The 27,979-nt window shown below is 46.0% G+C and overlaps 6 protein-coding genes across 7 annotated transcripts; 3 read left to right on the forward strand and 3 right to left on the reverse strand.

Annotated features, from left to right (window-relative positions):
• Nucleotides 1-5,794: 5,794 nt before the first annotated feature.
• LOC132260109 (coiled-coil domain-containing protein 130 homolog) lies at nucleotides 5,795-9,669 on the reverse strand. Its single transcript, XM_059758047.1, has 2 exons — nucleotides 8,467-9,669; nucleotides 5,795-6,024 (listed from the first exon to the last, which is right to left on the reverse strand). Exon 1 carries the CDS (start codon nucleotides 9,574-9,576, stop codon nucleotides 8,629-8,631), a length of 948 nt encoding a protein of 315 aa, XP_059614030.1. The 5' UTR covers nucleotides 9,577-9,669; the 3' UTR covers nucleotides 5,795-6,024; nucleotides 8,467-8,628.
• Nucleotides 9,670-9,745: 76 nt separating this feature from the next.
• LOC132260088 (BTB/POZ domain-containing protein 6-B-like) lies at nucleotides 9,746-11,415 on the forward strand. The gene is made up of 2 exons (XM_059758014.1): nucleotides 9,746-9,897; nucleotides 9,961-11,415. The coding sequence occupies exons 1-2, from the start codon at nucleotides 9,838-9,840 to the stop codon at nucleotides 11,407-11,409; spliced, it is 1,509 nt and encodes a 502-aa protein (XP_059613997.1). The 5' UTR covers nucleotides 9,746-9,837; the 3' UTR covers nucleotides 11,410-11,415.
• Nucleotides 11,416-12,355: 940 nt separating this feature from the next.
• Nucleotides 12,356-17,248, reverse strand: LOC132260087 (glucose-6-phosphate exchanger SLC37A2). 2 transcript variants are annotated; one of them, XM_059758011.1, is made up of 5 exons: nucleotides 16,839-17,248; nucleotides 14,983-15,751; nucleotides 14,810-14,857; nucleotides 13,456-13,800; nucleotides 12,356-12,729 (listed from the first exon to the last, which is right to left on the reverse strand). In XM_059758011.1, exons 1-5 carry the CDS (start codon nucleotides 16,955-16,957, stop codon nucleotides 12,367-12,369), a joined length of 1,644 nt encoding a protein of 547 aa, XP_059613994.1. In that variant the 5' UTR covers nucleotides 16,958-17,248; the 3' UTR covers nucleotides 12,356-12,366. The 2 variants fall into 2 exon arrangements, with proteins under 2 accessions (XP_059613994.1, XP_059613995.1); XM_059758012.1 differs by lacking the exon at nucleotides 14,810-14,857.
• Nucleotides 17,249-17,562: 314 nt separating this feature from the next.
• Nucleotides 17,563-19,469, forward strand: LOC132260042 (interaptin-like). The gene is made up of 5 exons (XM_059757947.1): nucleotides 17,563-17,617; nucleotides 17,736-18,043; nucleotides 18,106-18,561; nucleotides 18,623-19,241; nucleotides 19,311-19,469. Exons 1-5 carry the CDS (start codon nucleotides 17,609-17,611, stop codon nucleotides 19,461-19,463), a joined length of 1,545 nt encoding a protein of 514 aa, XP_059613930.1. The 5' UTR covers nucleotides 17,563-17,608; the 3' UTR covers nucleotides 19,464-19,469.
• Nucleotides 19,470-19,547: 78 nt separating this feature from the next.
• On the forward strand, nucleotides 19,548-21,488 carry LOC132259615 (palmitoyltransferase ZDHHC3). The gene is made up of 6 exons (XM_059757323.1): nucleotides 19,548-20,027; nucleotides 20,093-20,234; nucleotides 20,308-20,352; nucleotides 20,427-20,461; nucleotides 20,612-20,824; nucleotides 20,895-21,488. The coding sequence occupies exons 1-6, from the start codon at nucleotides 19,752-19,754 to the stop codon at nucleotides 21,051-21,053; spliced, it is 870 nt and encodes a 289-aa protein (XP_059613306.1). The 5' UTR covers nucleotides 19,548-19,751; the 3' UTR covers nucleotides 21,054-21,488.
• A 398-nt stretch (nucleotides 21,489-21,886) lies between these two features.
• LOC132259541 (uncharacterized) lies at nucleotides 21,887-27,890 on the reverse strand. The gene is made up of 5 exons (XM_059757213.1): nucleotides 27,485-27,890; nucleotides 25,872-26,050; nucleotides 24,650-24,816; nucleotides 22,424-22,610; nucleotides 21,887-22,350 (listed from the first exon to the last, which is right to left on the reverse strand). Exons 1-5 carry the CDS (start codon nucleotides 27,515-27,517, stop codon nucleotides 22,167-22,169), a joined length of 750 nt encoding a protein of 249 aa, XP_059613196.1. The 5' UTR covers nucleotides 27,518-27,890; the 3' UTR covers nucleotides 21,887-22,166.
• Nucleotides 27,891-27,979: the final 89 nt, after the last annotated feature.

Genomic DNA, 27,979 nt, shown 5'->3' on the forward strand with positions numbered 1-27,979 from the left:
CCGTCGGCTCGATGAGGCTGAAGTAGCGGCCAGACGGCGCAGGCGGATCTACGTCGTTGTCGTCCACGTGCCGCAGTTCCGGATTCGCCGAGATGTCATTGATGATAGGCGACGCGGAGCGCTCAACTCGCTCGTGATTGTGATCGCGACTAATCGGACTGTGCTGCTTGACTCTCGCCTCCAGGACGGACGCCTGCGACGTCTCCAGAATCTCAGACAGACGCGCCACGTTTTCCGGCTGGTGGGATTTCGGCGATATGTTGGATATGGAGTACCTTTCTCCGCCAGCAACTGCAAAGGTGAGCAGAAGAGGAGGCGATTAGCAATAAGAATGGTGCAGAAAACTCTTGTGCGCAGCTATTCTGCCGCTCCCACAGAATGATAAACATTGAAAGAAAAGTCTAATTTGTAGCTTGGTAATTAGATAATGTATATAAATTCTTTAAGACAATCAAATGGCAACGGTTTTTTTTTCATCTCCTCTTCTTTACACTTTTCTTCCTCTCCTCTCAATTGAAATATATAAAACTCTCCACTCAACATCAATTCTATTGAAATCTCTTTCCGTTCCACAAGCTTGGCTCGAAGGTTTCTCAACCTGCTGAGCAGAATCTCTTGTCGGGGAAAGATTTCCAGGCACTTAAGAAAAGTTGCAATGAAATTTCCAGAGAATCTCCCACGCACAGTCACAGCGGTAGACGCATCAATAAGAGTCCACGGGCAGAAAATGTATGGCTGAGAGTGAATCGCGCGAGCTGCAGATTGTTGGTCTTAATGGACAGTTAGTGTGTACAATGTATAACACACTCCCTTGTACCGTTGTAAAAATTACGACTGGGTGCTCTATCCATCCATGATGATACCTTTTGCAGCACTCCAGCCACTTCTTCTCTCCCCCCAAGACAGCCTCTCCAACACACTCTTCCCGCACCTCGCATTCGCAGAGTCACACCGAGTTTGATTGTCTAAATGGAGCACAGATGGGAATGATTGCAGATAAGAGATGAAATTTATGGGATTAGAGGAGAGTTGTGGCATTTTGCACAACATTATAGGTTTATTCCAGCGGAATTCTATTAATTACACTGACTTTTCTGGGCATGTGTGTTGAATTAGTATTCCAAATTAATTGTACAATTAATGCCATACTTTTTTGCCAATTTATATTGTTGCTAAATTAAAAAAAAACTACAGAAGAAGTACCTTCAAACAGCGATTGAGATTGACATTCAAGCGATTTATCAATTAAAAATTCTCTGCTTTAAACAGCATTTATCATGTTTCGCACATCTTAAGTGAATTCTCTAGTTGCACCCGAAATTTGTACATTATTTGTTCAGTGTGCAATTGTAAATTCTCCAAGTCTGAGTGGAGGTTGTAAATCAAGAAAGGTATCTTGCTTGGCAAAGAACACGAGAGAACTTTCTTTTCTGCTCCTTTTGCCGCCCATTCAACACATGGTCGACTCCTCCCAATGTATCCATTTCCAATTTATAACCTCCTAAGCCGAGCGAATGAAGAGATTATTGAGGGGAAAACCTGCCATTTTTTACCCCGTCAATTTGCATTCTTCCATCCACAAGTACACAAACCATGTGAATTGCGGATAATGTACAAGAAAGACAGAAGTGTAATAGCATTCGGAGAGTTTCTAAAATCACCAAGCCGTGCAACAATAAATCTGTGGAAGTGATTTCCAGGCTCTTAACATCACTTGCCTTATACGACTGTTTTTGTGCCCAGCAAACCTCCTCAAATATGCCATCCACGTTTTTCTCCTATTGTCTATTTTCGCTGCACTTTCGCAATTATACCAACTTATAATGTCTCTCTGGAATTACTATACATTTTAAACACATTTTATGTGCTGTGGAAAGTTGAGTCTCTCTCGCTGTTGTCTCAACTGTGGCAGATATTCGAGGGTGGTGCCAAAGCGATGGAATGCCCAATTATATAACGGCCAATGCAGCCTCTGGACACTCTCGCCAGCGTCATCAATCATTTCTCCTCACATTGAGCCCAATTGCTAGCAAGAATGCGCCAAAAATATGCTCAAAGACACCTTTCTCTCGAAGAAATTTCACAGAGAGGCGCGCTAAAGACCAAAAAGGTCCACACACAGAGTGAATTCAATCTACAAATGAAGAGGTGTGACGACGAATGCCATCAACTAACTGTTTTTATTTCAACATCGCGCGCACTTCGTACGCAGGAATCCAATGTGAAAAGTGCTAATAGATTTTTATTTGACTTTAGCATCACGCCAAAGGAGGAGAAATGAGAAGATTGCGCGCGAGAGAGAGCGACGGCGAGAATGTAAAATAGGTTTTTGGGTGGACAAAACAACAATCATTGGCATTCTAACAGCAATCTTTAGTTTTTTTTCCTCTCTCTCTCTCTCTCTCTCTCTCTCCACCCAAGAACTCTTCCTGTGTGTGCTCTGCAAGAGAATCCGTTCTTTTCGCTCCGTTGAATTACAAATTTAATAGATGGTAATACCTATAATTCCATAAATCCCTTATAGAGCAACTCACCCAAGCCATCAAGCGAAATTGCTACTCTGTGCAGAAGAAAGATCTCGTGCGATAGAGTTGATCATTCTAGATCAACTGCGCTGTACTAATTGATAGCAGTTTGAATATATGAAATATTTGCAGGAAGGATCATCAAACTGACAAGTGCGCAATCAAAAGTGAAGGAATTGTGCGGAAGGACACTCAACTCGTAGGACAATTAACATTTCGAAGAGGAAAGTTATATTTTGATCACAAATTATGCAACTAATTCATTCTAAGCACGCAATTACTCGAGTTCCTAACCTCCAATCTTCTCAGTTTACCTCTACTTAATAGCATTTTCCGGTGAATTTCATCACGCGAGCGCGCAAAATCTGAATAAGTTCTGTTCAAGCGATAAGAACATTCACACTGCCAGTCTCTGTACATTAATTATATTTAATTTGATATGATAATTGTGTTGAAATTACTCATCTTTGTCCAGATCTATGCAGCGCCATTTCAAACACTTTCCTGAACAGCATTAACTCTTTTGGCAATTCCCCAAGGGAAGCCATAAACTCTCAATGATCTCCAATTAATTCAGCAAATATAGGCATAAAACCGCAATAAATCAACATTTTTGCAGCACAGCAAGAAGCTGGCTGAGGAAAAAAAGGCAGAGTAGAAAGCGTCACTGGCAACAACTGGAAGAATTCACATTCAAGACTTCGCAGAATGAAATGAATTCATCATTGTTTAGTGGCGGAGTTTTTTCCTTTGGCATTTGTTTTACCAACAATTGTCTATTGCTTGTTCACTTCTCTTCTGTCTTCATCTCGCTCCTCCAGCAAACGAAAAGTGACCCGAACACTTAGGCTTTTAGCCATCCCAAGCAAAGTAGTTTTAATGCCGATGAGTTGATTAAATTGTTGTGAGAAAGACGCCAGAGAGCCAAAGAGTTGCGCGATAAAAAGTCAAGTGAATCAATTGGCGACACACAGAAGAGGTGAAAAATAAAAATTCATGATCTCGCGCAAGGTAAAGGCCGAGGAATTATGGGAATTCCGTGTCGCTGAGAGTGAATAAATTCAAGAATTGAAATGCAAATGTGGCAAATGATTGAGAACAATGATAAGCGGAAATTCTTCCCTTTTGCCCAAGAGAGAGGAAGAAATATTTCATTCTGCACGCTTCCAACTTCGTCTCCTCGATATACTTTTTTCAGGTGCAGCGCAAGAAGAATAGAACACATTCCGCATGTTCTTGAGAAGAAGAGACACAAATGTAATTTCCATTTGTCCACATCTTGTAGAATCTGCTTTTTCTCACAAATCTTAACACTGCATTGTTTTTTCTCCGCCACACGATGCTTAACTGCGTTTCATGGCGGAATGAAATATTCATTCCTCACCAATTGTGCTTTGGAGAAGTATAGAAATTGTTAAACTTTGACTTTGAACATATTCTCAATGGCAATATTATGATTTTGACACTGAATCAATGATGATAATAAATTATTAAGTTCAAATCTTGCATTCAATTCCAAAGAGTTAGCTTAAAACCTTCTCATGAGTAATTAAATCAAGACATTCTGGCCTTTATCTTTCGTTTGAAGCAGGAAAATGGTTTGTGATTTCAAGAAACGCACCTAAAAGAGATCCAAGAAGTGAAAGAACAACTTCAAACTGTGTTTTGAATGTTCCACAATCGAGATCTTGCTCAGAACTGCTTCCAACTCAGTGTGAAACATAATATGAAAAATCTCCAAAATTTGACACTGAATTGAACTGAAATCAAGTCACTGAACTGGGTTGCAATCTGCAAGTTAAATTGTATGCATTGAGTTGAAAGAGCGCAGAAAGTAAAGCGTCATATAATCAAGAATGCTATCCAATCTCTGCGCCGCTGTTCCATTTGAGGCGCACCTCTTGTGGCCTACAAAAGATTGTCTGAAGAAAGAAAATTTATGTGCGTGCCTCGAATGCACTTCCACAGGCCATCCGAAAGGGACGCGCAGCGTGAGAGGGCACAAAGGCATCAGGTGGATAAGTTCATCATCATCACCATCATTGCACAAATCTCTGATGGAAAGGGAAGAAAATTAATCGTGGCGTGCAATGATGATTTGGGTGGGAAAAAAAGAGTCAGACAGCTAAAAAATACTCTCACGAGATATTCATCATCAATCATTTCTTCATCATTCAACCCATTAGTTGAGATTCGAGGGCGATTTCATTATGAAATCTCTCTTCTCACCCTTCAATTTTCATTATGATTAAACACCGTCTGGAGAGCCTGAATTCAGCCCATCTCCAAAGGCAGAGACGAAGACTAAAACGATCGCATGAGAAGGAAACAAGTGATATTCGATAGTCATCCAGTGTTGAATTCCAACCAATATTGATGGTCTATAAGGTGATTACTGACGAGAACGAATATTTATTGGATTGCATACCGCAATTGCAATAAATTCATAATTTTCCACGCAATTGGACATTGAAAGGTGATTGAGAAACAAGAAAGGTTCACAAATTCATCCACAATTTCGCAATGAATGTCCGTTGAAAATGCAATTCTTAGCATTTGTTATCGATATGAATATTATTTGAGCGTGTGTGTGGAAAGTTGAGCAATATCCTGCATTCTAGCAGCATTATTAATTTGTAATTTCAACTATTTGTAATTTCTCAATTAACCCACAAACTTATAATACTTTCCTCCAAGAAATCCGCACACAAATCAGCTGTTTTAATGGCAATCTAGAGAAATCTAATGAATCTAATGCATCTTTAGCGTCACATCTCTCGCGTAATAATGTCCCAAAGTCACGAATTGCACGTGAGAAAATTGCACTCTGGCGGTGAAATCGCGTCGCAAATGACACATTGGGAAAACAATTGTACAATTTGTGACTCAATTTGCATTTTTGCACAACACCACTAAGCGTCTCTTAAGCCGAATGACTCGTACAGTTTGCTTGAGCCATCAGGGGAGAGAGAAGCGAAACGGGGCAAAGACACGAAGTGAAAGTGAGACCTTCCCACATCCGTGATCTCGCGGGCGGACTTTTTAATCGATCACACACAAGACTCTTTCAGGAGATTAGCAACCAGGGAATTCATGCTCTTGTGACTCACTTTTTTCTTTTCTCTTTCTCTCGCAAATCGTCAGCGAAAAATTGTGAAATAGGCGAATTTACGGATGTTTATGATCAATATTTATCCACTCACCATTGAATGATGCCAGAATCAGGAGGGAAAAGTATCCAAAATAGTCTCTCAACTTCATCTTTCTTCTCACTATTCACACTTTTCCTTGTTATTACTGATGATTCCTGTAGTAAATTTATTCTTCTCACTTCTCTCTCGATTTCTTGCGCCGCAATTTGCAATCTCTTCTTCTGCACTTCACATCGCACACATTTCACGGAGCGCGGCTTCTAGCCCATCTTCAGCGGGCGTCATTTGAGGGTGTGAAGAGAGCGCCAAGAAGAGGTGAAGAATTGATGAATTGCAGCGTGGAGAAACTGAAAAGAGATGCAAATGAAGACCTTCAAGCTGTCGAGCAACAAAAGTACACCAAAAGGAATCTTGATCATTTCCGCTCCAATTGTTTGAAAAATATTAAAACCACACCAGTGAAAATCACAGTACAGCACACCATAAAAATGACTTTATTGTCTCTGTCGTATTAATTACTCTCCTTCTTTTTGCAATTCACCAAGATTAAAAAGCGGCAAAGAGCAGTCAATTGACTCGCCTTTCAAATCACTTGTTAACATTTCTCAATACACAATCAACTGAATGTGTGACGCGAAAAAGTGTGTGTTTCACTGGTGGATTTAAATAATCAAAGTATCTCGCTAACAAGACTAACGGACGCGCCACTAAAATTTACAACAGCCAGATAGTGAAACACTTGCGATATAGAAGAGTTCCCAAATTGCCACTAAATAGTCATTATTAATTGGCACAATTCTGCAAATTGGCACGGAATGGCAATAAGTCGCAGATGGTGGAAATATTACTCGGCGGCTCTTCCGTTAGCTTCTTGTGAAATCTGCCTTTTGCAATTTACAGAAAATACCTGGAAGACATTTACACCAAATAATCTCTGAGCAAAGTGACCAAACGGAAGTTCCAGAGTCGCATTCCCTCACAACAAGAGCATTCTAAGCACACAGAAAACTTTCACCGCATCGTCTTCAATAGTAATAGTAACAGTGAAGATGGCAAAACACTTGAGCAAATAAATCTGTGGTTTTTTTACCCGGATTATTAAGCTGAGAGAGTCTTCAGATGCAATTAAGATAGAATCTTCTTGCACTTACGATGAATGTTTCTTCATATTTCACAATTCCAACGCAACTCTTAACTTAATTGTGCTTTTTGCACTTTCAGAATAACTAATTGAATTGAAAAAAATCAAAATTTCGCATAAAATGGGCCCGAGTTAAGTGTTAATATTCCAAGAAAGTCGATCTTCCACACCATTTCTCCAGCGAAGAACTGTTAATCATCACATGTAAACGGTATGCTTTCATTATGCAATTCAAGCCGATTTGCAAATACAGTCGCGCAAGTGTGTTGCTATTCCCATTGCTGCCACTGTGAAAGTCTTGCGCAAAGAATAATTTGAAGAATTCATCAATTGTCCGGCCCCAAGATTATTATTTTTGATAGATCGCCGCAGAGACGAGCATCTCTGCGTCTCTCGCGCTGACTAACCTAGATGAGAGAGAGATGAGAAACGGAGACGACAAGACGTTGACCCAAATTGATACCTCTCGGCATATAATACACCTAATATCCGAAAGACATCGTCAACTGCTGTGGCATTCTTTCCTTCGCGCCCGTTCCTCCGCCTCGCCAGCCGCCTTTCTTCGCCACACACACACTCTGCGTCTCGTCCGGCAACTGTTCAGCAGCACTCCTCGCCAACGAAAACGGCCAAGATGCGCGCACACCAGTTCTTGGTCACTTCTTATTCCACTTTTTCGTCTGCGCGCACTCTCTCATTGCCACCCAAATAATGCCTGATCCACTCTTCGGCCCTTCCTTGGCCCTGCTTTTCGCCCTCTTCCGATCACAGGTGAATGCTCAACACAAGACTCTCCGCTGCGCATTAACGCTTCCTCTCTTCTTTCACCATCCGAAAATATATTCACACAGCGCTTTTTTCTTCTTCTCAATATCCACGCGGAGAAATGGCACAGATCCACTTGCAGATTCTCTTGACACGTATTCACACACAACTGATTTCACTGCAACATCCAGCATACATTCGCGAAATAATAAAATTTCACATCAAAATCTTCCATCCGCCTTCTCTTCACTTCTTTCTCTCTCCTCTCTCTCTCTCTCTCTCTGCACACTCACTCCTCAACTGTGGACACGGAAGACGAGCGCACGTCCGCAGCGAAAGACATCAGCAACAGAACTGAAAACGGTGTCTAAATTCCAATGCCGCGAGAGCTCCAAGTTTCCAATTTTCATCCAACACTCCAAGAAGCTCTCTCGACTTTCTGCCTTGTGGACTTCTGCACATGTGTTCGTGCTGCGCACCTGCCATCCAAGAGCGCAGCAGCGCAAGTGCGGTGTTAAGAATGGCCCAAGAACCATAAATCATGGGCAATATTTTGACTACTTCATCAGGTACGAAATACGAGAAATTCTCAACTCCAGGGACTCAAAATGCAGAAAATCTACCTGAATGGTGTTTTAATGAAGTTTGTTAACTTTATAATGAAAACAGTATTGCATTAACTGGCTTTGGTTTGAGAAATGAGTAGTAAATTTAATTGGCTTTCACTTGATGTCCAATGCTTGTATCGCACTTTAGCACGGAAGGCGCCTCGATATTGCAAATTCTTTTCAGACCGCAAATTGTTGAATGCGAAAAGGCCCAAAAATACAAGAAAATCATCGCGATATCAAGTAGGCAATTGAGAAACAGGTTCCCCACTCACCACTCGTTGAAGTCCATCAGCGCCTCTCCTGGAAAGTGTGCTGCGCGCGGAAGTGCAGCCGGCGGGGCGAAAGTGGGCCAACTGCAGCCCGCATGGAGTGTTCCTGCTCCCAATTCCCTGATAACGCCATTGCCACGCACAAATGGAAAGTGATACGCGCTTTTATGTGTCGCTCTCGCTGCTCGAGTAGTCGCCAACGAGACTCTTGGGCTTCTTCTCGCACTCCGGCGAGACTTCCGTGGCGGCAGGACGCTTCCTGATGCCCAGATCCGTGGGCAGGAGTCTCTTGCTGAGGAGCCTCTCTGCCCGGATGCCGCCGAAGGAGAGAATGTTGCTTCCTGGCAGAGATGGTTGATTTATGGCGCTCTGGCGCCGCTCTGCTGCCTCTTCTTCGGAAGATTTCACAGACTGGAGACTCATGAGGGACGCCATGTGCCGATCCTCCTCGTTCTCAGGCACCAGAGCAATGTCCAGACTGGATTTGTCCAGAAGAGTCTTATCTATCTCCTCGCTGGCCTTCAATTCCTTCTTCTTCGAGCGGAATTCAGTTCGTAGACGAGAATTGGCCTCATAAGGATCCCTCCAGACGTCCTCATTCCGCTCAAAGAGACGCCCCAGCACCGGCTTGGCCGCCGCCCCCGCCTCCTGATCCTTCGCCGTGTGCTCCAGCTTGAACATCGCGTCGTCGAACAGCCTCTTCTGCATCTCCTTGTCATCCGGCACGATCTGCCCATTCTGCGTTGGATCCCAGCGGTTCTCCTGTCGCCGCGCGCCCGACATGATCACATAGTCTAGGTTTCCGGGGTCCGTCTTAATCTCGAAGTGATTGTCGCAGAGATGGCACTTCATCCGGAACTGATAGACGGGCGTCGTGTAATACATGCCGACCTTCTTCTTCTCCGCATTGTACCTCACGCCCATGCCAATGTGATTCTTGCACCCTTCGCACCAGATGTTGTACGGCATCTCGAAGCGAATGATCAGGATGCCCTGGTCGAGCTTCCGGGCGCGCTCCCGGAGAGCATGTGTGCCCAGGAACTTGTTGAGTCCGCCAGCGCGCGGATCGTAATCCGGCGGATAGTACTTGTTCTGACCCTTGCGCTCACCCATTTTCCAGCTGTTCTTCCTCTGCCTTACAACGTTTTCCTGAACCAGGAAAATTCCCCGGAAAACACACTTCCTAACCACACTTCTCACTGGCGATTGTCAAACTGCACGCCACTGGCAAAGATTCAAAATCTTCAAAATATAACAGATTTTATAGCAGAATTTCAGACACTTTCGCAGCGAAGAAGAAGAAGACTGAGAAAAACAAATTACGTATATTTTCACTTGTGTATTTTCACTGGAATTTAGGGAGAAATTCTCCAAATGTCCGCCACAATGAGTGGTGCAAAGGCTGAGGAGGACGCTGGCGAGGGCAGCAGCAAGGTGAGGAATGCGAGGGAGCAGGAAATCAGGTGAAGGCTGACTGTTTTTCTTGTCTGTGCACAGGATTTCCTGGACTGGCAAGTGACAAAGCACGAGATGAAGGCTCGCGGGCAGCATCTGCTGGAGACTGGCCAGTGGGCGGACTGTCACTTCCTGCTGGGCGCGCCGTCCAACCAGGAGATCATCTCCGGACACAAACTAATCCTGGCGATGGCGTCGCCAGTGTTCGAGGCGATGTTCTTTGGCGGCCTGGCTGAGAAGAGTGACCCGATTCCCATCTGCGACGTGCAGCCGGAGGCGTTCAAGGCCCTGCTGGAGTATATTTACATGGACAGGATCCAGATCCAGACCGTGGACAAGGCGTGCGAGCTGTGCTACGCCGCCAAGAAGTACATGCTGCCCTTCGTGGTGAAGCAGTGCACGAAGTTCCTCTGGGCAGATCTGCAGCCCAGCAACGTGTGCCGGGCGTACGAGTTCGCGCGCCTCTTCGACGAGCACCAGCTCATGATGACGTGCGTCGAGATGATCTGCACGAAGACGATGGACGTGCTCCAGGATCCCAGTTTCGAGGAGGTGGAAATGAGCACGATCTTCACGATCCTGGACCAGGAGTACCTCAGCGTGGACAGCGAGCTGTCTCTCTACTACGCGATCAGTCGCTACGCCGAGAAGCACGCCGGCGAGGAGTCGCGCAGCCGCGACATCCGCGAAGCGCTGAAGCGGATCCGCTTCCTCACGCTCACGCCGCAGCAATTCGCCGAGGGACCGGGCAGGAGTTGCCTGCTGACGCAGACCGAGGCCTTCGCCATCCTGATGAACATCTCCAGTCCCAACTCCGTGTGCACGATGCCCGAGGGCTTCTCCACGAGCCGCTCCACGCGCATCCAGAATGTCGTGGTGGAATCTCCGTCACCGCAGACGATTGAGGAGTCGCCGGCTAGGCTCCTGCCCGGCTCGTCGCCGCTGGTGGACGAGATGCACGACGTGCGCAACATGATGGACACGCAACGTCACTACTGCATCCGCAACTTCCGCCACCAGACGGACTACCTCAACACCAGCGTCCTGGACTGCTCCGTCACTTTCTCCGTCAACCGCTGCATCTGCATCACAGGCGTCCAGGTGCCCACGCAGGTGCTGGGCGAGTCCAACATGCAGCGCTACCACGACGGGAGCCTGCCGGAGCGCTACTCAGAGCTGCTGTACGCGCACCTGCTGGACAGCCGCGGCTCGCGGCTCACGTACACGCACTGCACGTCCAAGGTGCGCTTCGACTGCATGCTGGAGATCTCCTTCGACCGGCCGGTGTTCATCCAGCGCTACAAGCGCTACAAGATCGGCATCGTGTTCAACAAGGTGGGCTGGTATCCCATGGCCGAGTGCCAGCCCACGAAGGTCTGCCAGGACGTGACGTTCACGTTCGGCGTGGGGATGCCCAACGAGTCCGTGCGCGACGGCCTGATCAGAGCCATCGTGTTTGCCTTCACGCGCGAAGGCGTGTCCTTCACCTAACCATGTATTATATGCACGTATTTATCGTTGATTTCGGAGCTTTTGAGTGGAAATAAACTGAAGATTGATTAACATTGTAATCATATTTTTCGAGAAAATGTCCTTTTGAAATGAACCTTTTGCACTACAAGATTTTTAAAAAATTGTTTCTCGTAAATTTAAATATATTTTATTACACAAGATTGTTTTATACAAGATAAAAGTCCGTGCTAAACAGTGGTGATTGATGAGTTGCGAGATACTTTCTCCTTGTTCTCCTTATCATCGTAGAGATTATCGAGAGTTTGCATCATTTTAGTCTTCTCAATGGTGCAATATTTGATCTTGCCATTCTCTGGCCTCTCCTCAACAGCCTTCTTCCGCCGCCACTCTTCGTGCTCTTGCTTGCACTCGCACACGAGTGCCAGACACATGAGGCAGGCGATCTGCAAAGTGCAGAGCTATAACTCTGGCGCCCCTTTCCTTCTAGCTCTCTTTTGCCTTACCAGAACCACAATGCAGAGAATAACGGTCGGGAAGGTGAAGAATTTGCACGCTTCGTCCATTTTCTTAGACTACTTCAAGTGCTCTCAAATTTACAAAAGGGGCGGAAAATGCAAGATTTCTCTGTTCCTCGCCTCATATTATTATCTTATCTCTGATAAGGCGGAATATTCGTAAAATAGCTACAAAACTTTTATTTTATTGTCTGCAAAGTTGACGACAGTGCTTTATGTGCGTCTCTCGATGCGAAAAGTGTATCTCAAGTTCTCAATGATAAAATGTATAAAATCATTCGAAAGGAATATTTAACAGAAGTTAAAGTTATAAGGAAAATTATCATTACACCAACAAGTTGAGAGATATAAAACAGATCTGCATATTTACATGGCATTAATTAGACCTCTTTAGAACCTTTGGGCTATTTCTCTCTCTCATGAATACTTTAACTGCGCGCGCGCTTTTTTGGCATCAATTCTACTCGATGCGCACATTCCTCTTCCGCCGCTTAAACTCCTTCATCACGAGGCGCACGAGCAGCAGCAGCGCCACAACGTCGGAGATCATGAGCATGTAAAAGACATTCTCCCAGCCGGACGTCGACACCAAGCCGGCCAGAAGCGGCCCCACGGCGGCGCCTATGGAACCCGTGCCATCGATGATGGCCGTGACAGTGGCCAGCGCCTTCGAGTTGCCCTCCAGGCAGCTGTGCTGCCCCAGCTCTGCGCTCACGGACGTCGTGATGAGCGCATAGGGTCCATTCACCAGGATGCCCACCACGAAGAGCAGCAAGATGTTCACGGGCAGCGACAGCGTGCCCCAGTGCTGATACACGAGCAGCTGTGGAGGCAAAAAGAGGCAGATTAGCAAAGGAATCTCAACGGTTTTTCGCATGATGAAACACACAAACTTGGTCATCACAAAAAACTTCTGGGTCAGCGTGAAAGTTCGTACGACTTTCATTTGACGTTTCACTACGAGTTCTCTATAGTTAATTGAGCAAAAGATGCCCCGCCCACTTAATTGCCACGCCCATTACTTTTGCACTAACTGAAGAGCAAGACAATTAAACAAATTTTAAGATTCGTGAATGTAAATTTGCATATGAGCAAAAACAATTAAATAAAAAAATACTTTAGGCGTTTCGTAAACTTTATACAATCTTTTTATTTTCCTTTATGGTCCTACAAGTCTAATTTTGTATCATTTGTGACTCACGGAATAAGAGACAGATATCTTGAGTATTTGCAAAGATCTTACTAAGCATATTTGTTCAAGCATTTCTTCCTCAAATGTGATCAACACCATTGCAAATGATAAGACAGAAGTGTTTCACATTGTCGATTAAATTGAAACAGAAAACTGCACTTTCTCCATCATTATCGCACACAATAAACGTGCAGTGGATCAACATGAAAACATCTTCCTTATCAGAGAAGCAGAGAAATTGGCACGAACTTCCAGCGCAACTCATTGGCCAGAGAACGTGAATCTGGCCGCATTTTTGTCTGCTGCGCGCGAGTTCAGCCGATAAGGCGACTGCCCGTGTCAACAGAGATAACTCACCATCGGCACAGCCACGGCCAGCATCCCCGAGCAAGTGCTGGCGGGCATGTTGGTGTAGTCCGAGAGAATGCCCGCCGCGATGGCGCCAATGATGCCGCCCACGTCGAACAGCGTGGACAGGTCGGCGCTCAACTCGGCGCCCAGCGTCGTCGAGGACTGGATGTAGAGCGGCAGCCAGTACAGGAATGTGTAGCTCACGAGCTTGGAGAAGAAGAGGCAGAGCGAGAATTCGACGACGCCGGGAATTCGCAGCGCGCCACCGAAGCCGATGGCCTCATGATTGGCGGCCAGCGCAGGAGCGCCGCCCAGCATCGGACTGCGCTCATTCGCTCTCATGGTAACTTCCTGGCGAAGCAGAGAAAAAGTGCGGCAATTAGCGTCAACATCACACACGATGGGTGTTTTAGTGACAAATATTTGTCTCTTGGGCCATCTTTAACATGATTTTCACACGTGAATGCTTATCTTCATGTGCTGGTCACGACTGGACTGCGTTTCTCAAGACGCACCAGCAAGTCTGCCCACAGATTGTCTATCGCGCGACCTTAAATCGCACAGTATAACGTCTTCTGGTCCTTTTTTGCCCGACAATTGATAAGGTTTTTTCCTCTAACGCTCTGCAGAGATTACATTTTGGAGGCAGGCGACTCATTTGCTAATTTTAACAAATGGGGTAAAGCGAATGGAATTTCCTAATCATCTGATTTTACGCCAAAAAAAACTGCCTTTTTGCTCAAGAATCTCTCGAATCTCCAGAGAATTGTCTGTGATCACAAGGATGTTTCACTGTTTCCCTACACAGGATTATAGTAAGGCGCTGATTAAGGCCCTAACAAATCCATAAAGAATCTCGATATTTGTTATGCGATTTAATTTTCAGCAGAATTTTATAAAATATGAATTTCAACCCTCAAAAATGAGATTTAATAAAAAAAAACCTGTTAAAATTTTTCTACATAATGATTTTGTATAAGAAATTAAGTAGTTTTCACATTGCTTATCTTATTATCTTTCAAATATCACGGAAATAAATTCAGAATTTGACGTTTTATTTAGTACTCATGTCTTATAAGATATGAATGGAATGCAAAGTTGAATTGAGTCGTTAATCTCTAATCTCTGTCAACCTCAGTTGACCCGTATTTTAAGTACATCTCCACTCTAAATTACTTCCATTTGCTACAGTTATTCCACAAAGAAAGAAAACACTGATCATGAACTTGATTCAGTCCAAAACCAATCAAATCACACGAATTACACCCTCAGAATGGCCATAAATCGATTAGTTGACGCCTCAAATTGGCGGCAATTGATCTGGAAAGAGGTCAATCTATCGAGATGTTCATGCACTTACAGTGTTAATACTGCCTCTAAGTGGTCTCACGACGTTTCCACTGACCTCCTGATGGCGGGCAAAAGAGAGAAATAACACACTGTTAGTGATCATGCAGAGAAAGGTGAAGAAGTTCATGCTGGTGCAAATATTGTTAATCAACACGCGCGATAAGAGCAAATCTCTACGCTTACCTGCTCGCCAACGATGATGTCCGTGTCGTCTGGCTCGGAGTCGTCCGTGCTGTCATTGCTCTCCACCCGCGAGTACTGATCCCTGCGCCGCTCCGCGTGGCGCTCTGTGCAGCCAACGCTGTCCGGCGAGTCCACGAGGAAGAGGAAGAGGATGAAGCCGCACACGCCCATGATCAGGCCGGGCACGATGAATGAGCGCGACCAGTCGCTCTCCACGTAATTGGCGGCAATGAGCGAGCCCAGGATGTTGCCGATGCTCGTGTGGCTGTTCCAGATGCCGAAGATCAAGCCGCGCTTGGACTTGCCGAACCATCTGCCCACCACCGTCACCACGCCCGGCCAGCCCGTGGTCTGGAAGATGCCCGCCATGGCCTGCACGAACACGAAGTACGCCATCGAGTGCACGCCGTACGTCTTGGCCACGCCGAACAGATAGCAGAAGATGCCCGAGAAGAGCATGCCGAACGTGAGGAAGTAGCGCAGCGACACGCGCTCCGCGATGAAGCCGCTGGCGAACATCGCGGCGGCGTAGCAGAAGAGGAAGGCCGAGTCCAGCGTGCCGAACAGGGCGGACGCATTGGGGCCGTCGAAGGGCGGATAGTCGCACCAGGTGCTGTTGTCGATGGCATCACTGAGCAGGACGCCCTTGGGCAGCGCCACAGTCGAGCAGTTGCGGTGCAGGACGGACTTCACCACCGAGATGGGCTTCCTGGTCAAGTGGTAGCAGCAGTAGGCGATGTAGGTCAGCGCCAGGACGCTGAATCTGAAGCTGAAGGAGGAGAGAAGCAGTTCAGTGCACCGTCATTATCGCATTAAGCCTCAATTGCCAATCACTTTGCGCTCGTTCGGGGTGCGAAAGAGCGTGAAAAGGCAAGTGAAAAAGGCATAAAGTGACATAATTAGAATTCACACTGATAACAAATAATATTTTCGCTGATTTTCACGGTTTTTCCACAGCTTTTTTTCTATATAGTCAGCAGAAAGTTCCTCTTGGTGTGACTTTCATGACTTTAGAGGCCTTTTATCATAGTTTTAAGCCCATCAATTGAAGCGATGAGAAGATTTTGCCTCACTTGAAATAATTTGGAATCTTTGGAACACATTTAATACCGAATTGCGACAAAAACTCTCTTTAAATAGCAGGAAAAATGCCTTTGACTCAACCGACAATTTGCTCAAATTTGTTCTATAAATTTTCCCGGATTGGAAAGCTTAATAAAATATCTATTAATTTGCACTTATTATGTATTCAGAACAGACTCAATTTCTAGTCACTTTTAAAAGCCAGTTAAAAGGTCTTTAAATCCTTGTTTCCCGCAACTTTGGGACCTTTCGGTTGTTTCTCATTTTCTCCGCTGGCGCTTTCAAGGACGCGAAATTCAGACACGAAGTTTCTCCAAATTTCGGCCTCTTTTTGACTCTGAACCTCTGCCGAGGTCGCATCTTTGGCATCTTCTGCCAGCAAAAACACACCGATTTCTCGTGCAACTTTGGAGGAAGCTGTGAATTCCTGATCAGGAGAATGCGGCGCAGAAGCAGACGAAAATATTGTGAGCAGTGAAGCAGATGCGAAGATATTGGACTGTGTTTATGGCAAACAGTGGTTAAACACTTGTTAAAACCCATTTAAGCAAAAATGTTGTTTGCTCAATAAATGAGGATGGAAATAACACACATCTCTTTCACTAATGCAGAGGGATTACGTAAGAAAAGATGAGCTTTCGCGGGCATTCACTTCGTCCGGGAATCCAATTGTTCCCTCCGCCAGAGCGACAATCACAGCCAATAGAGCTGGTGAGTCAGCCGCGCGCGCTTTCCGGGCAAAAAAGTGTCGACAAGGCAAGCGAGAAACTCACCAGAGGGGCCTGTTGATCCGGAGGCGCGGGCAGAGGTGTGCGCTGAGGAACTGCAGGCTCCGCACGCCGATCGGCACGTCTGGATTGCTCATTCTGCACCGTCGCCAGGCAAATCTCATGAACGAGCACTGACTCCACGCGTGTCTTCCTCGCACTCCAATAAATCTCCGGACTTGGCAGAAATCCGCTGTGCAGAGGCGATAAACGCGAGGCTACCTGGCCATTGTTGGGCGCTTCGCTGGCGTTTTATCTCTGGCACACAAAGGAAATGCACACAATCAGCACTCGCAGCGCTCTTCTTGGCCACAGGCGCGCTGGATGATATCACTTCTCACGCTCCGCGCTGAGCTGTGAAGATGGAATAAAGGGAAGTATGCAAACGGGCCACAAGTCTCTCTGTTTTCTCTCGAGTGTGCGACACCCGAAAAAAACACGCACAACGAAATGACAGCGCGTCAAACTCGCCGTGCCATAATTTTTGAATGCAGAAGACTGTTATTCTGTGTCGAGCCTTGTGTGGAGCATCAAATTTGTTAAATTGCTCACTACAAGAGACATTAGAAATCTGGTTTAGGTATAGAAAACACCTTTAGCATGAACTCTTGTGATGGTTTATTTCTAAAACAACAGTAGAGGCAAAATATTGGAATTTTTTTCGCGAGTCGAGACAATTTTACTTGACTTGCATGCAAGTACGCCAGAATAAACTGAACGAAACGTCATGTTCGTACTTTGTTTTGGCTTTTGTGCAACAGAAAACAACAGGACCAATGAATAGGGTAATTTATTCGCTTTTCTTCTGATTTTCCTCAAGAATTATCCTAATCCAGTGATTCCTCAATGCCTGATGTGATAATCTACGATATATATGCCATTCGCATGTTCCTAATTCCACAGATAAAGCTGGACAAGGATTTTGAGGCTGCGAAGCGGGAGCTTCTTGAGGGCAAATTCCTGGAATACGACGAAGAGTGGAAGAACTTATTCTCCTGGATGCGGGAGAATATAACACAGGAGAATTACGTGAGTCCTTCGATGTGGGAGAATGCAAACAACAGACGCTTTGATGGGGAAATTGAGGACATCGAAAAGGATTTTCCGGGAATTTTCGAGGTTACGGAAGACGATGTGGCAAAAGCTGAGAAACAGCTGGAAGCTCTGCAAATAGCGGAAAAAGAGTATCGAGAGCAGAGTGCAGAGATGGGGTGAGTAGCTGAAGTCTCTTGGCGATCGCCTGACATCATTTTGGGCGTTGTTCAATCGACAGGAACATCCTAGAAATGGTGAATGAGGAGCTCCGGGAGTTGTCGAAGGAATCAGCTGATTCTTATGCACAGTCAGAGATTTGGCGGGAGAAAGTGGAGGAATCTGAGGCTGAATTGGCTTCGCTGCTCGAGCAGAAGATTGATTGTGTGGAGAAACTCAGGAAAATGCATAAGAATCCCGATGAAACTTTGGCTGCTGCTCAGATTCCAATGGACTTGCTGAACAGGAACATGTCAATGGCCGAGAAGCGCCTGGAAACGTGCATGACGACCTTCAACACTGACGAATCCTTGGAGCTGACGCAGCAATTGTGCGGGAGGATTGAGTTCTGCGCGGAGGACAGCTTGAAGCGATATGATGAATTGCTGGAGGCGCGAATTAATGTTGCTGGACTCGAGTCTGTGATCGAGATGATTGACAATTTCCCGGAATCTTCCCTCTCGACCGAGGAAGTCAAGTGAGTGCTTGAAAAATCCCAAATAAGTGCATTTTGCAATGATATTCTGCTGGTTTTGCAGCTCTCAAATGGCGGAAATGAGCCAAAAGACTGAGATCCTCGAGATGCAGATTGAGGAATTGACCACAGAGTGTGTGGAAGGGAAGAAGCTGGAGCTGACGAGGGAGAAGCGCGAAATTTTCGCGAACATCCAGGAGATAAAGCTCCAGAGAGCGCAGAATCGTATGGAGAGATTGAAGGAAGTTGACCAGTTCACGGGAAAGTTCATCAATCTTGCCGAATTCGTGTGGATCCTGAATCAGGTGGACAGCAAGAAGATGAAGCACTTCCTTTCGATTCTTAGCAAGGAGGAGAAGTCCTCGATGCAGGACTTTGTGTGGAACATCGACGAAGAAAGGCTGGAATCTGTGGTGTCCAACTTCAGCTTCCAGCCTCAGAAGACAACTGTCGAGTTCATCCTGAATCCCAATAGGAATGTTCAGCTGATGGAGAGTCTCTCTAACTTCCGCCAAATTGAGTTGTCACTCAAGCCTCTGATCCTTGGCCCAGGAAACACTCTTGTTCGGATGTCACCACAAACTTCCCATCAACTCTACTTCCTGGACAATCTAGCGAAGCAGAATGAGGCACAGCTCAAGCAGTTGAAGGAGAGATTCATCAAGGAGTATCTCGAGCCGAAGGTGAGACAGAAGAACGTCTTCTGGATGATGAGAGTCACTCAATTTCATGGATTTTTATTTCGTTTTCAGGGATCCAACAAACTCTGGGCTTATCGTCGCGCTTTGTGGATTTGGTTCCTCACACAGCCCAAGAATGTCATCAAAGCGATCGAGTGTGCCTCCAAGGAGCCTTCTCAGAAGTCTAAGATGAAGGGTCTTCCTGGAATCCGGAATAAGCAGTGAATAAAGCAGATGTGAGGTTACGTTTTGTGTGTTTTTGGCGGGAGTTTTTTACCTGGTGTTTTCTTCGTTGAGTTTGACGATGGCGAATCAGGTGAACTGTCAAAGAGTGATTGGGCTTTTTGCTGCTCTGTCCAGGAAATCTCTCGACATCCGTGCTCAGCAGCCTGAGATTCTCTTTCGATCGTTAGCAAGACCATTTTCTGCAGCTCCCGGAACACTTGGCGGCGCAGGAGAGCGAGTGCAATATGCCTGTTGGCGGACAGCCGCGGATTTAGGCGTGCCGACGAGATGGACTACCATTACGACACATTCCGGGGGCGCGCGTGGGAGCCCGACCACCACAACCGCTGCTGCAACGGCAGATTCTGGTTCGTGCGTGACGTGTGCGGCATCATCTGTGCCATCCTCACGTGGCTGCTCATCTTGTATGCCGAATTTGTGGTGATGACGGTGATCCTGCTGCCGAGCCCCTATCCCATCTACAGCATCGTCAACATGATCATCTTCAACGCCCTGGCCTTCCTGGCCATCGCCTCCCACCTCAGGACGATGTTCACGGATCCCGTGAGTCCCAAGACATTGCGCTTCCCGCGGAGGGCAGATTTTCACGCCTTGAGTGTCGCTTTCAGGGCTCCGTGCCGAAGGGCAACGCCTCCGAGAAGGCGATCCAGCAGATGGGGCTGCGCGAGGGCGAAGTCTTCTTCAAGTGCGCCAAGTGCTGCAGCATCAAGCCGGACAGGGCGCATCATTGCTCAGTGTGTCGCGTTTGTGGTGAGTTTCTTCCGTCTTTTCGGTGATTTTCTCACGCCGGAAGCCCTAAAACGCTCCCTTTCCTTCCCGACAGTTCGCAAAATGGATCATCACTGTCCGTGGGTGAATTCTTGCATAGGTGAGAACACTTCTTGGGCTTCTCTCTATCCCTGTAACTAATCATCTCTGGTTTATTTACTTGTTTTCTTGCAGGAGAAAACAATCAGAAGTTTTTCGTGCTTTTCACGGTGAGTGTTTATCGACAGGGAGACCTCAATTTGCGCATAAAAAAAACCTCTTTTCCACGTTGATAAGAGAGCGGCTGGAATGTTGTGATGTGATAAGCAGTGATAAGGGATCATTTGCAGCTGTGATTGGCCTCATTTCCATAATTTCAGCTCTACATTGCTGTCATCTCTGCCCACGCGATCTTCCTGACCGTGAATCAGTTCGCTTACTGCATCCGGACGGAGTGGAGGAACTGCTCCAATTACTCCCCACCTGCCACTGTGATCTTCCTGCTCTTTCTCACCTTCGAGGCGCTCCTCTTTGCCGTCTTCACGATGATCATGCTCGGAACCCAACTGAATGCGATCTGGAATGACGAGACGGTCTGTGCGATTGCGTCTTGCTTCTCCTTGCTCTTGCTCTTCTAACACTTCTCTCTCCACTCTTCTGCAGGGCATCGAGCAGCTGAAGAAAGAGGAGGCGCGCTGGGTGAAGAAGTCGCGGTGGAAAAACATCCAGACGGTCTTTGGGCGTTTCTCCATCGCCTGGTTTTCGCCATTCACGCGTCCTCTGCTCTCGAAGAAGCACGAGAACTACTACTATTCCGTGTAGGAGGATCACAAGAGCGAACACCAAGCGTTCCTGGACAATTCCAGCAGCAGAAAGTGGAGCAAAGACCTTGGCGAAGTTGGATTTCTACGGTGTGCAAGACAATGGACAGCCGCGAATCGCGGCCCGCGATGCGTTGAGAATCACACGTATATTTATTAATTTATTATGATTTCGCATAAGAGTATTTGAACAGTTGCTCGTGAGGAAATCCTCGAGCAGGAATGACAGTGACGTACTTAAGAGTATCCTTCAGAAGGCAGTTTTTAAGTAGTTTTTATACAGTGGAAAGAAGCATACAAAGCGCAGTGAGAAATGATTGCATGTTATTTCATAAGGTGTTAAGAAGAGCTGAAGAACAGAGAATTGTATGAAAATAGAGTGAAAAGTATAATTATAATAATTTTGACTATCAGAATAAAATAGTGATTTAGAGGATTTATTCGTTTGATAAATTGCTTTTTCTCATGTTACAGGAAAAAGCACACGCTTCAATATTTAGCATTTTACTTGGATTTTGTATTTCTTTGCTCATGATTTTCCTTTCGCTTTATATATTCAGGCTCCGAAGATGGCTCCCTCTGCAGGAATTCACTCTTTTCTAGCAGCGATGATAACAAATGTGTCCTCAGTTTCGAGCACAATTTCTACTACTTTCCGCAAGAAGGTGTATCAATAGCTAAAGAGAAATGGCAGGAGATTTGAATATAACAAATTTATAACAATTGATTCAGCAAAATTATTTTTATTCTCTTTACTCTGTACAAAACGACGGAATCATAATATGAAGTTTAGAGAGACTGCTTGTTCACAGAAGAGCTCATCAATCTGCGTGAATGTTTTAAGAATTGCTCGCGCGCGTCAACACTAACAGCGCCATCTACTGTGTAATTTCTTTCAAAAGCATAGTTCTAACGGAAGTGATAAGAAATACGAAAGAAATTCCTTCAAAATCACTCTTATATTCTACTATTATTAATTAATATACATTTTCCATCAGTTTCTTCTCTGCTGCAAACTTCTTGTAGATCCAATTGCAGCATTTGGCACTCGTGGCCACAAACTGCTACTGACGCGCGCACATTGAAGTGAGAGAAAATGCAAATCTGCGCTGCTCTAGGGTATGATGTTGGGCTCCTGCGGTGCGCCCGTCGCGTACTTGGGCTTGCACACGCAGCCACTCTCCACCAGCACGTAGTCCTGCCCCGTGAGTGTGACAGGGCCCAGCGGAATGACGAGGAACAGGTAGGGCACATAGGTTTGTGTGCATTCACCGCGTACCACGTCGCATTCCGATGACCTGCAAATGGACGTGCAATTAGGCGGCATTTTTGCACTTCCCGCACATCTCTCTCTCTCTCCGCGATACTCACTCGCACACCTCGAAGACGACCTGTTGCAGCAGGTCAGGGAATTTCTGGACGATCGTCACCGGCTGGCCAGACGTCAGGCTGACGCCGTACATGGGCGCTGTGGTGTTGTACCTCGTCTTGCACAATCTCGCTGGCGTTCCGCTGCACTGGCCATCGACGCTCGCCGCGGGATGATTTACAGATCGACCTGGATTGCGGACAAGAGAGACGATTAGATTGCTTCTTTCCACTCTCACTCGCCAAATGGGAAATGCCCATCAATTCGCCACTGCGCGGCTGAGCGACTGCCCGCCGGCAAGCGACGCACTTCCACGGCGCGAGTGTTTTATGTGCGCGGCCAGCAATGCCGATGGTACTCTTGATGCAGATGACATAAAAAGAGGAGCGCATATTTTGTGCGCCGTTTGGAAGTAGAAGAAGACGAAAGAGAACAGTGAAGAATCAATGGCACATTTGTTATGCTAATACATATATAGGAGATCTTCTTATGTTATATGTACGTGCCTATAACACAAATATGTGCACGGAACGGTAAAATCCGAGAACAAGTTTCTTGAGCTGCGCGCGGTCTTCTCCACTTCCCACCTCGCCATCGGCTGGAAAATCTTATCTATTGTCTCTCGATGTTCTCCTCTTCGTGGTGCGCACAACTTCATCGAAGACAATCGACATGATGAGGAGGATTAATTGATCTAACCGTTCCATTGCGAAAAAACCGCTGTTCGATTTACCTTCGCGCGGATCTTAATTGCAGAAAAGTGTGTGCTGGAAAAGTGCGTTCAGCGGCCAACCAAAGGCATCAATGAAGATCTCAATGTTCCCAATTTTCGCCTTAGATCAAATTATCCCTTAACGGTTCTCTTAATACATCTCTTTCCCAAAAGTAGACACTAATAGAGCCAAAATTGCAGCGAATTTGGTGCGAGAATTGAAGACAATTTGGTATTGTTCGCATTGGCGTTCTTGAAAATCTTTCCTCTCACCGCTTCTTCTCTCACATCTTCTTCATTTTTCCCCCCTCGAAGCGCGACAGTGAAACGGAGAATATATTATTTACAAATTTCATTCTTCCACTCTCGCGAAGACTCTCAATTGGATTGCACACACGCGGTGCGTGTGGGTGGAAACAAAGAGAGGAGTCAATTAATTTGTCTGCCCGAAGAGCCACAATGCCTCACATTTCGTGATTGAATTCCCAATAAAATCACATTCAATTGATAATTGAAACATTAAAGGAAACCCACCTCAATTCTCACGCATGTCACGTCAAACCTACTTTCTCAAATATTTTGACGATCTTCACCCGCCGCTCTTCTGAATTCCTCTCTCATTCCGTTCAATTGGGGGGAAAATCATTGGAAAATGCTGCAGCAGAAGCAAAACTCTCTTGACTTTAAGACCATCAGAGTGAAAGAGATGATTTCTTAGATGATATTATATTCTAGTATTGAAAATGATGATGAATAGTGAATTCCGAGTCACAAATTAACGAATTTGATCGACAATAAAATTAAATTAAGCCAGAAACATCAGTTTTCTTTAAGTTTGAAAATAGATTAATGTAAATTTATTATTGTTCAATTCAGAGTCTTGAATTGCATAAATAATTGTGAAATCATAAGAAAAATTGGGATAAAACCATGCAAATATTGAGAAAAACCTGATTTAAACATTGGCTGATCGACACTCAGTCAATCCTAATCGTTTCAGTTATTTATTCTTTAAGAAAAAGCCACTTAGAACAGACCTTTTCTCTTTCACGATATGTTCCAATGAGAGTCCAAAGTGGCCCAAAAAGATCAAGTGAAGAGTTGTTTTGCGAAACGCAGCAGAGTTGATTCTAAATGTCGAAAGTAGGGAATATAAAAGAAATGCGAGCCATTGAGTGAGAGTGTGCCTATTTCTGCGCAAAGTACTTGAATGTGAGATGAAAAAAAAACAACACAAACATCTTTATGATTCACTCCAAAGGTGGAAGGAAACTGGAAAATGGGGTTTACTCTCTTTCCTCAATTGCGCTCTCACAATGGGTCGCGCGAGGGTCCAGTTTGAGGAATCCAGTCTCAGCGTGCGCGTGTGAAAAGTCGCAAGAATGTTTTCTTTTCCAGCTAAAGAGGCGCGCGCGCGCACACTGGGAAGCGCATCTCGCGTTTAGCGGCGGAAAGTGTGCTATTGGGGCATTGCGAGCTAGAGAACGGGCGCACAGAACGCAAGGTGAAGTCTTACCGAATCTGCTTCCTGGTGCATCTGCGCCGTCCGCGTTGGCCGTGCTGTAGGCCCTGAGGAGGGCGGAGCGCGTGGCGAGCGGGTCCAGCGTGGGCAGCTGGCTGTGTCTACCGCGCCTCGACGATCCGCCGGCACTCCAGCTGGCGAACGTCCGTGCTACGGCTGCGCTGCACAGTGGGTGACCACCGAGAAAGACATATAGCCAACAGTCACAATCATGATAAATGCCCGCGCGATCCGCAACGGTCGCGACAAATTTACGATCTTCTCACATTCCGGCATTAGCGCCGATGTGCAAAACGACTCGTAGCCGTTGCCGATCAGATATCAATCCCATTTCAATAAATAGACACAAATAAATGAGATTTCGAACACTTTCTCGCGCCAATCATAAGTCACAGAAGCTGAATTTGCTCCACGTGTTCTTGTTTCAGGAAATGCGAGCCGCCAAATCTAAGAATTACCGTTTCTACGCAACTGTGTTAAATTTTCGATCGAGGCTGCAATTTTCTCTTCCACTAAAACTTCACTCTCTACGGACTTGCTGCTGTGCCTAAATAGGCGCAGATATTTCTCAAAAACACGATCTTTTGAGTCAAAAATGCGCGGCAATCAAAGCGTTTATTGTTTTCTGTCCAAAGTGTATTAATTGAAAAAAATCTTAAATCATCCTCGTTTTTGCTGATTTTTGGATAAATTCGCAGTAAAACTGAGGAATGTGAAAAGTGTGTTTTAGTAAAATCAAACAGTCTTTGGTATTCTGAGTCACAAATGTAAAGAAATTATTCCAATTTGCTTTCTTTGATCAATCTGGCTCTAAATTTTAAGCACGAACACGAAAGATATTTGCAGTAATTTTGTTTTATCATAGATTTACTAATTATTTACTTGTTTTCTTTTATAATTTTGACAAATTTCCCTTCTCTTACACAATAGCAAATCGCTTTAAACACTCTAATACTGTTTTAGTAAGAATAGCGCGGACTATTTTTTCTTCCTATTAATTTGGAATGTTAAACTTTAAAATTTTGAGTATTTAACACATCTCAGTTTTAGTGGGAATTGACACATTTATCAAGACAACTCTCATAAACTCAAAGAAAACTTCTACTTTTTATCGCTCTTAAAGTGCACTGTAATGATAATAGTTGAGCTTATTTTTCAAGACTTCGCTGAAAGCCAAACCGAGGCACTTGCGAAGTGAATTTGAGGTTCGCCTCACCTGGGATAGGGCGCACTGTTGGGGCCTAGGCAGTCGGGGCTGTCTGTCAAGGCATCGCCCGAGATGTACTTGAGTCCGCCTCCGCTGGAGCACTTTTCCTGCCCGAGAGAGCCCGGCCACAGCTGCTGAACGGCCTCTGTATACTTGTAGTGTGTGACGACAAAGAGGACGGCGAAGATCTGCGGCCAAGAAGAATATGGTTACTGGATGTGACGACACTTTCGCGTGTCTGTGAGTCATCTTCTCCCAAATAGCGGTTCTTCATCTTCTCACGCGCGATATTTGTGTGGCTCGCCAATTTTTTCCCCGTGCTCGTGATCCGGTGTTGTGGCCTTCTTGGCCTAAGAAGACTCTCTTCGCCAATGAATGACTGCGCCGAGTCATTGCCCTTCAATTTGGTGGAGTCTTTAGCACTTCAGCGCGTACTTATTGAGAGAGGCAGTGAGCGCAGGAATGTCTTGTGCACTTGCACTCGCTCTGCGCCATCCTTGCTCAATTCGCTGCTGACCCTGTGACCGCTCACCGTCGAGGAAGAGCAAATCCGTGAACAGCTGCGAGCACTGATTGACCTCCTTTTTGCCATTGGCACGAAGGGAAAATTGCCATCGACTATTTGGCACATGAGAATTTCATTGGGAGCGATGAGATTCTATTCATTGTCAGATTGCGGGATTACAGAGAATGAATAGTTATTCTTCTCCTCTTTCACTGACTTCTTGCTACGAATCGGGATCAATTCAACACCATTTTGGCGCGGCGATAAAGGACGGATTGGATGCGACGCGAGAATTACTTTCCCTTTCTTGCGAAGACGTCGTCTTCGCCAGGAATTCGCGGCTCACTGTTAATCCTGAGGGCGCACTTTGGGGGTCTGGGGAAAAGGTAAAGAGTCACACGCATTCAGTGTGTGTTTTGGGCGAGAGAGCAGAGATGGGAGAGAACAGGGAGAGAATAGATGGCGAGTGAGAAACACTTTTGGTAAAGTGCTGCATTCCAGACGTCTTGCCGCGCGCTCTTGAACCTCTCTTTTGCTCACCTCGATCGTATTCCCTCCTCTTCGGCAAACACTCACACGATTGCACAAACATTAAATGGGCATCGCGCAGCCAGCGAGCTCTCGAGAACGGCGCGATCACGGCCAAGAATGAAATCACACTTCATTCACCAAATTGACCATAGAAGGCGGAGTGGAAGAAGAGCCACCGCGATCCCGAATTGGATCACGCACAGTTAAAGGCGCGCGCGCACACACACACCATCGGCCGCAGCGCGCCCCCAAGGATGGCCAGTGAGAATCTCTTGGGTTGCAAGGAGATGGGAAATGATTAGCATAAATAATTCCGCAAGCGAGAACGGTACTTCCTCATTCGAATCTCCATTCCCTATCTCTCTTCTCGCGCGCTTCGCCATCTCGCCGCCTCTCAAGGCATCTCTCAAGAGATTCGCTTAACTGGACACGACGGTCAGTGTACCAGGTAATTTGTGGTGAAGTCTCTCTAAGTACCTCTCTTTCTCGCCCGATCGTTCTTGCCCGCGCCGCACACATTCATAAATTGCCACAGAAGCAGGTGTGCGCGGAGGAACAGGAATATATATCGGGATTATTGCCTTACTTTTGCTAAATTCCTATTGCTAAAGTAATCCATTCTGCAGTTTTCGCTGCTCTGTGACGCTCTCAACTTCCTCGCTGTCTCTCGCTTGATCCTCACCGCCAAATTCCCTCACTTGCGCACACACAACACTTCACAACGTATCTTGCTCGCTCAACTGGACTCTTGCAACTGCCTAGCACTTGTTCATAATCACCCAGAGAGAGGCTGTGGAGGAGTGAACTCTTGGCTGCGTGGCGAGCTTGCGACCGACCAAAACGTCTCAGCGAGTCAGGGCACTGCGAAGTACTGACTCGCGCCTCTTCCACAGTCGCTCGAGTCTCTCTCTTCCACACCAGCGCTCGCGCGTCTCTCGCGGCCTCTTCGTGCCCACCAGCTCCACTTATGATTATCTACTCACGTCGCTACTCTGCACTCCTCCCGGTCGCTCTGGAGCACTTCCAGGAGCGCGATTTCCGCCTCTTTTCCAACCTACTTTAGCTCTGGACATCCCAAGAA

Source organism: Phlebotomus argentipes, unplaced genomic scaffold (genome assembly GCF_947086385.1).
Source record: "Phlebotomus argentipes unplaced genomic scaffold, Phlebotomus argentipes genome assembly scaffold_18, whole genome shotgun sequence".
In the NCBI taxonomy this organism is placed as follows: Eukaryota; Metazoa; Arthropoda; class Insecta; order Diptera; family Psychodidae; genus Phlebotomus; species Phlebotomus argentipes.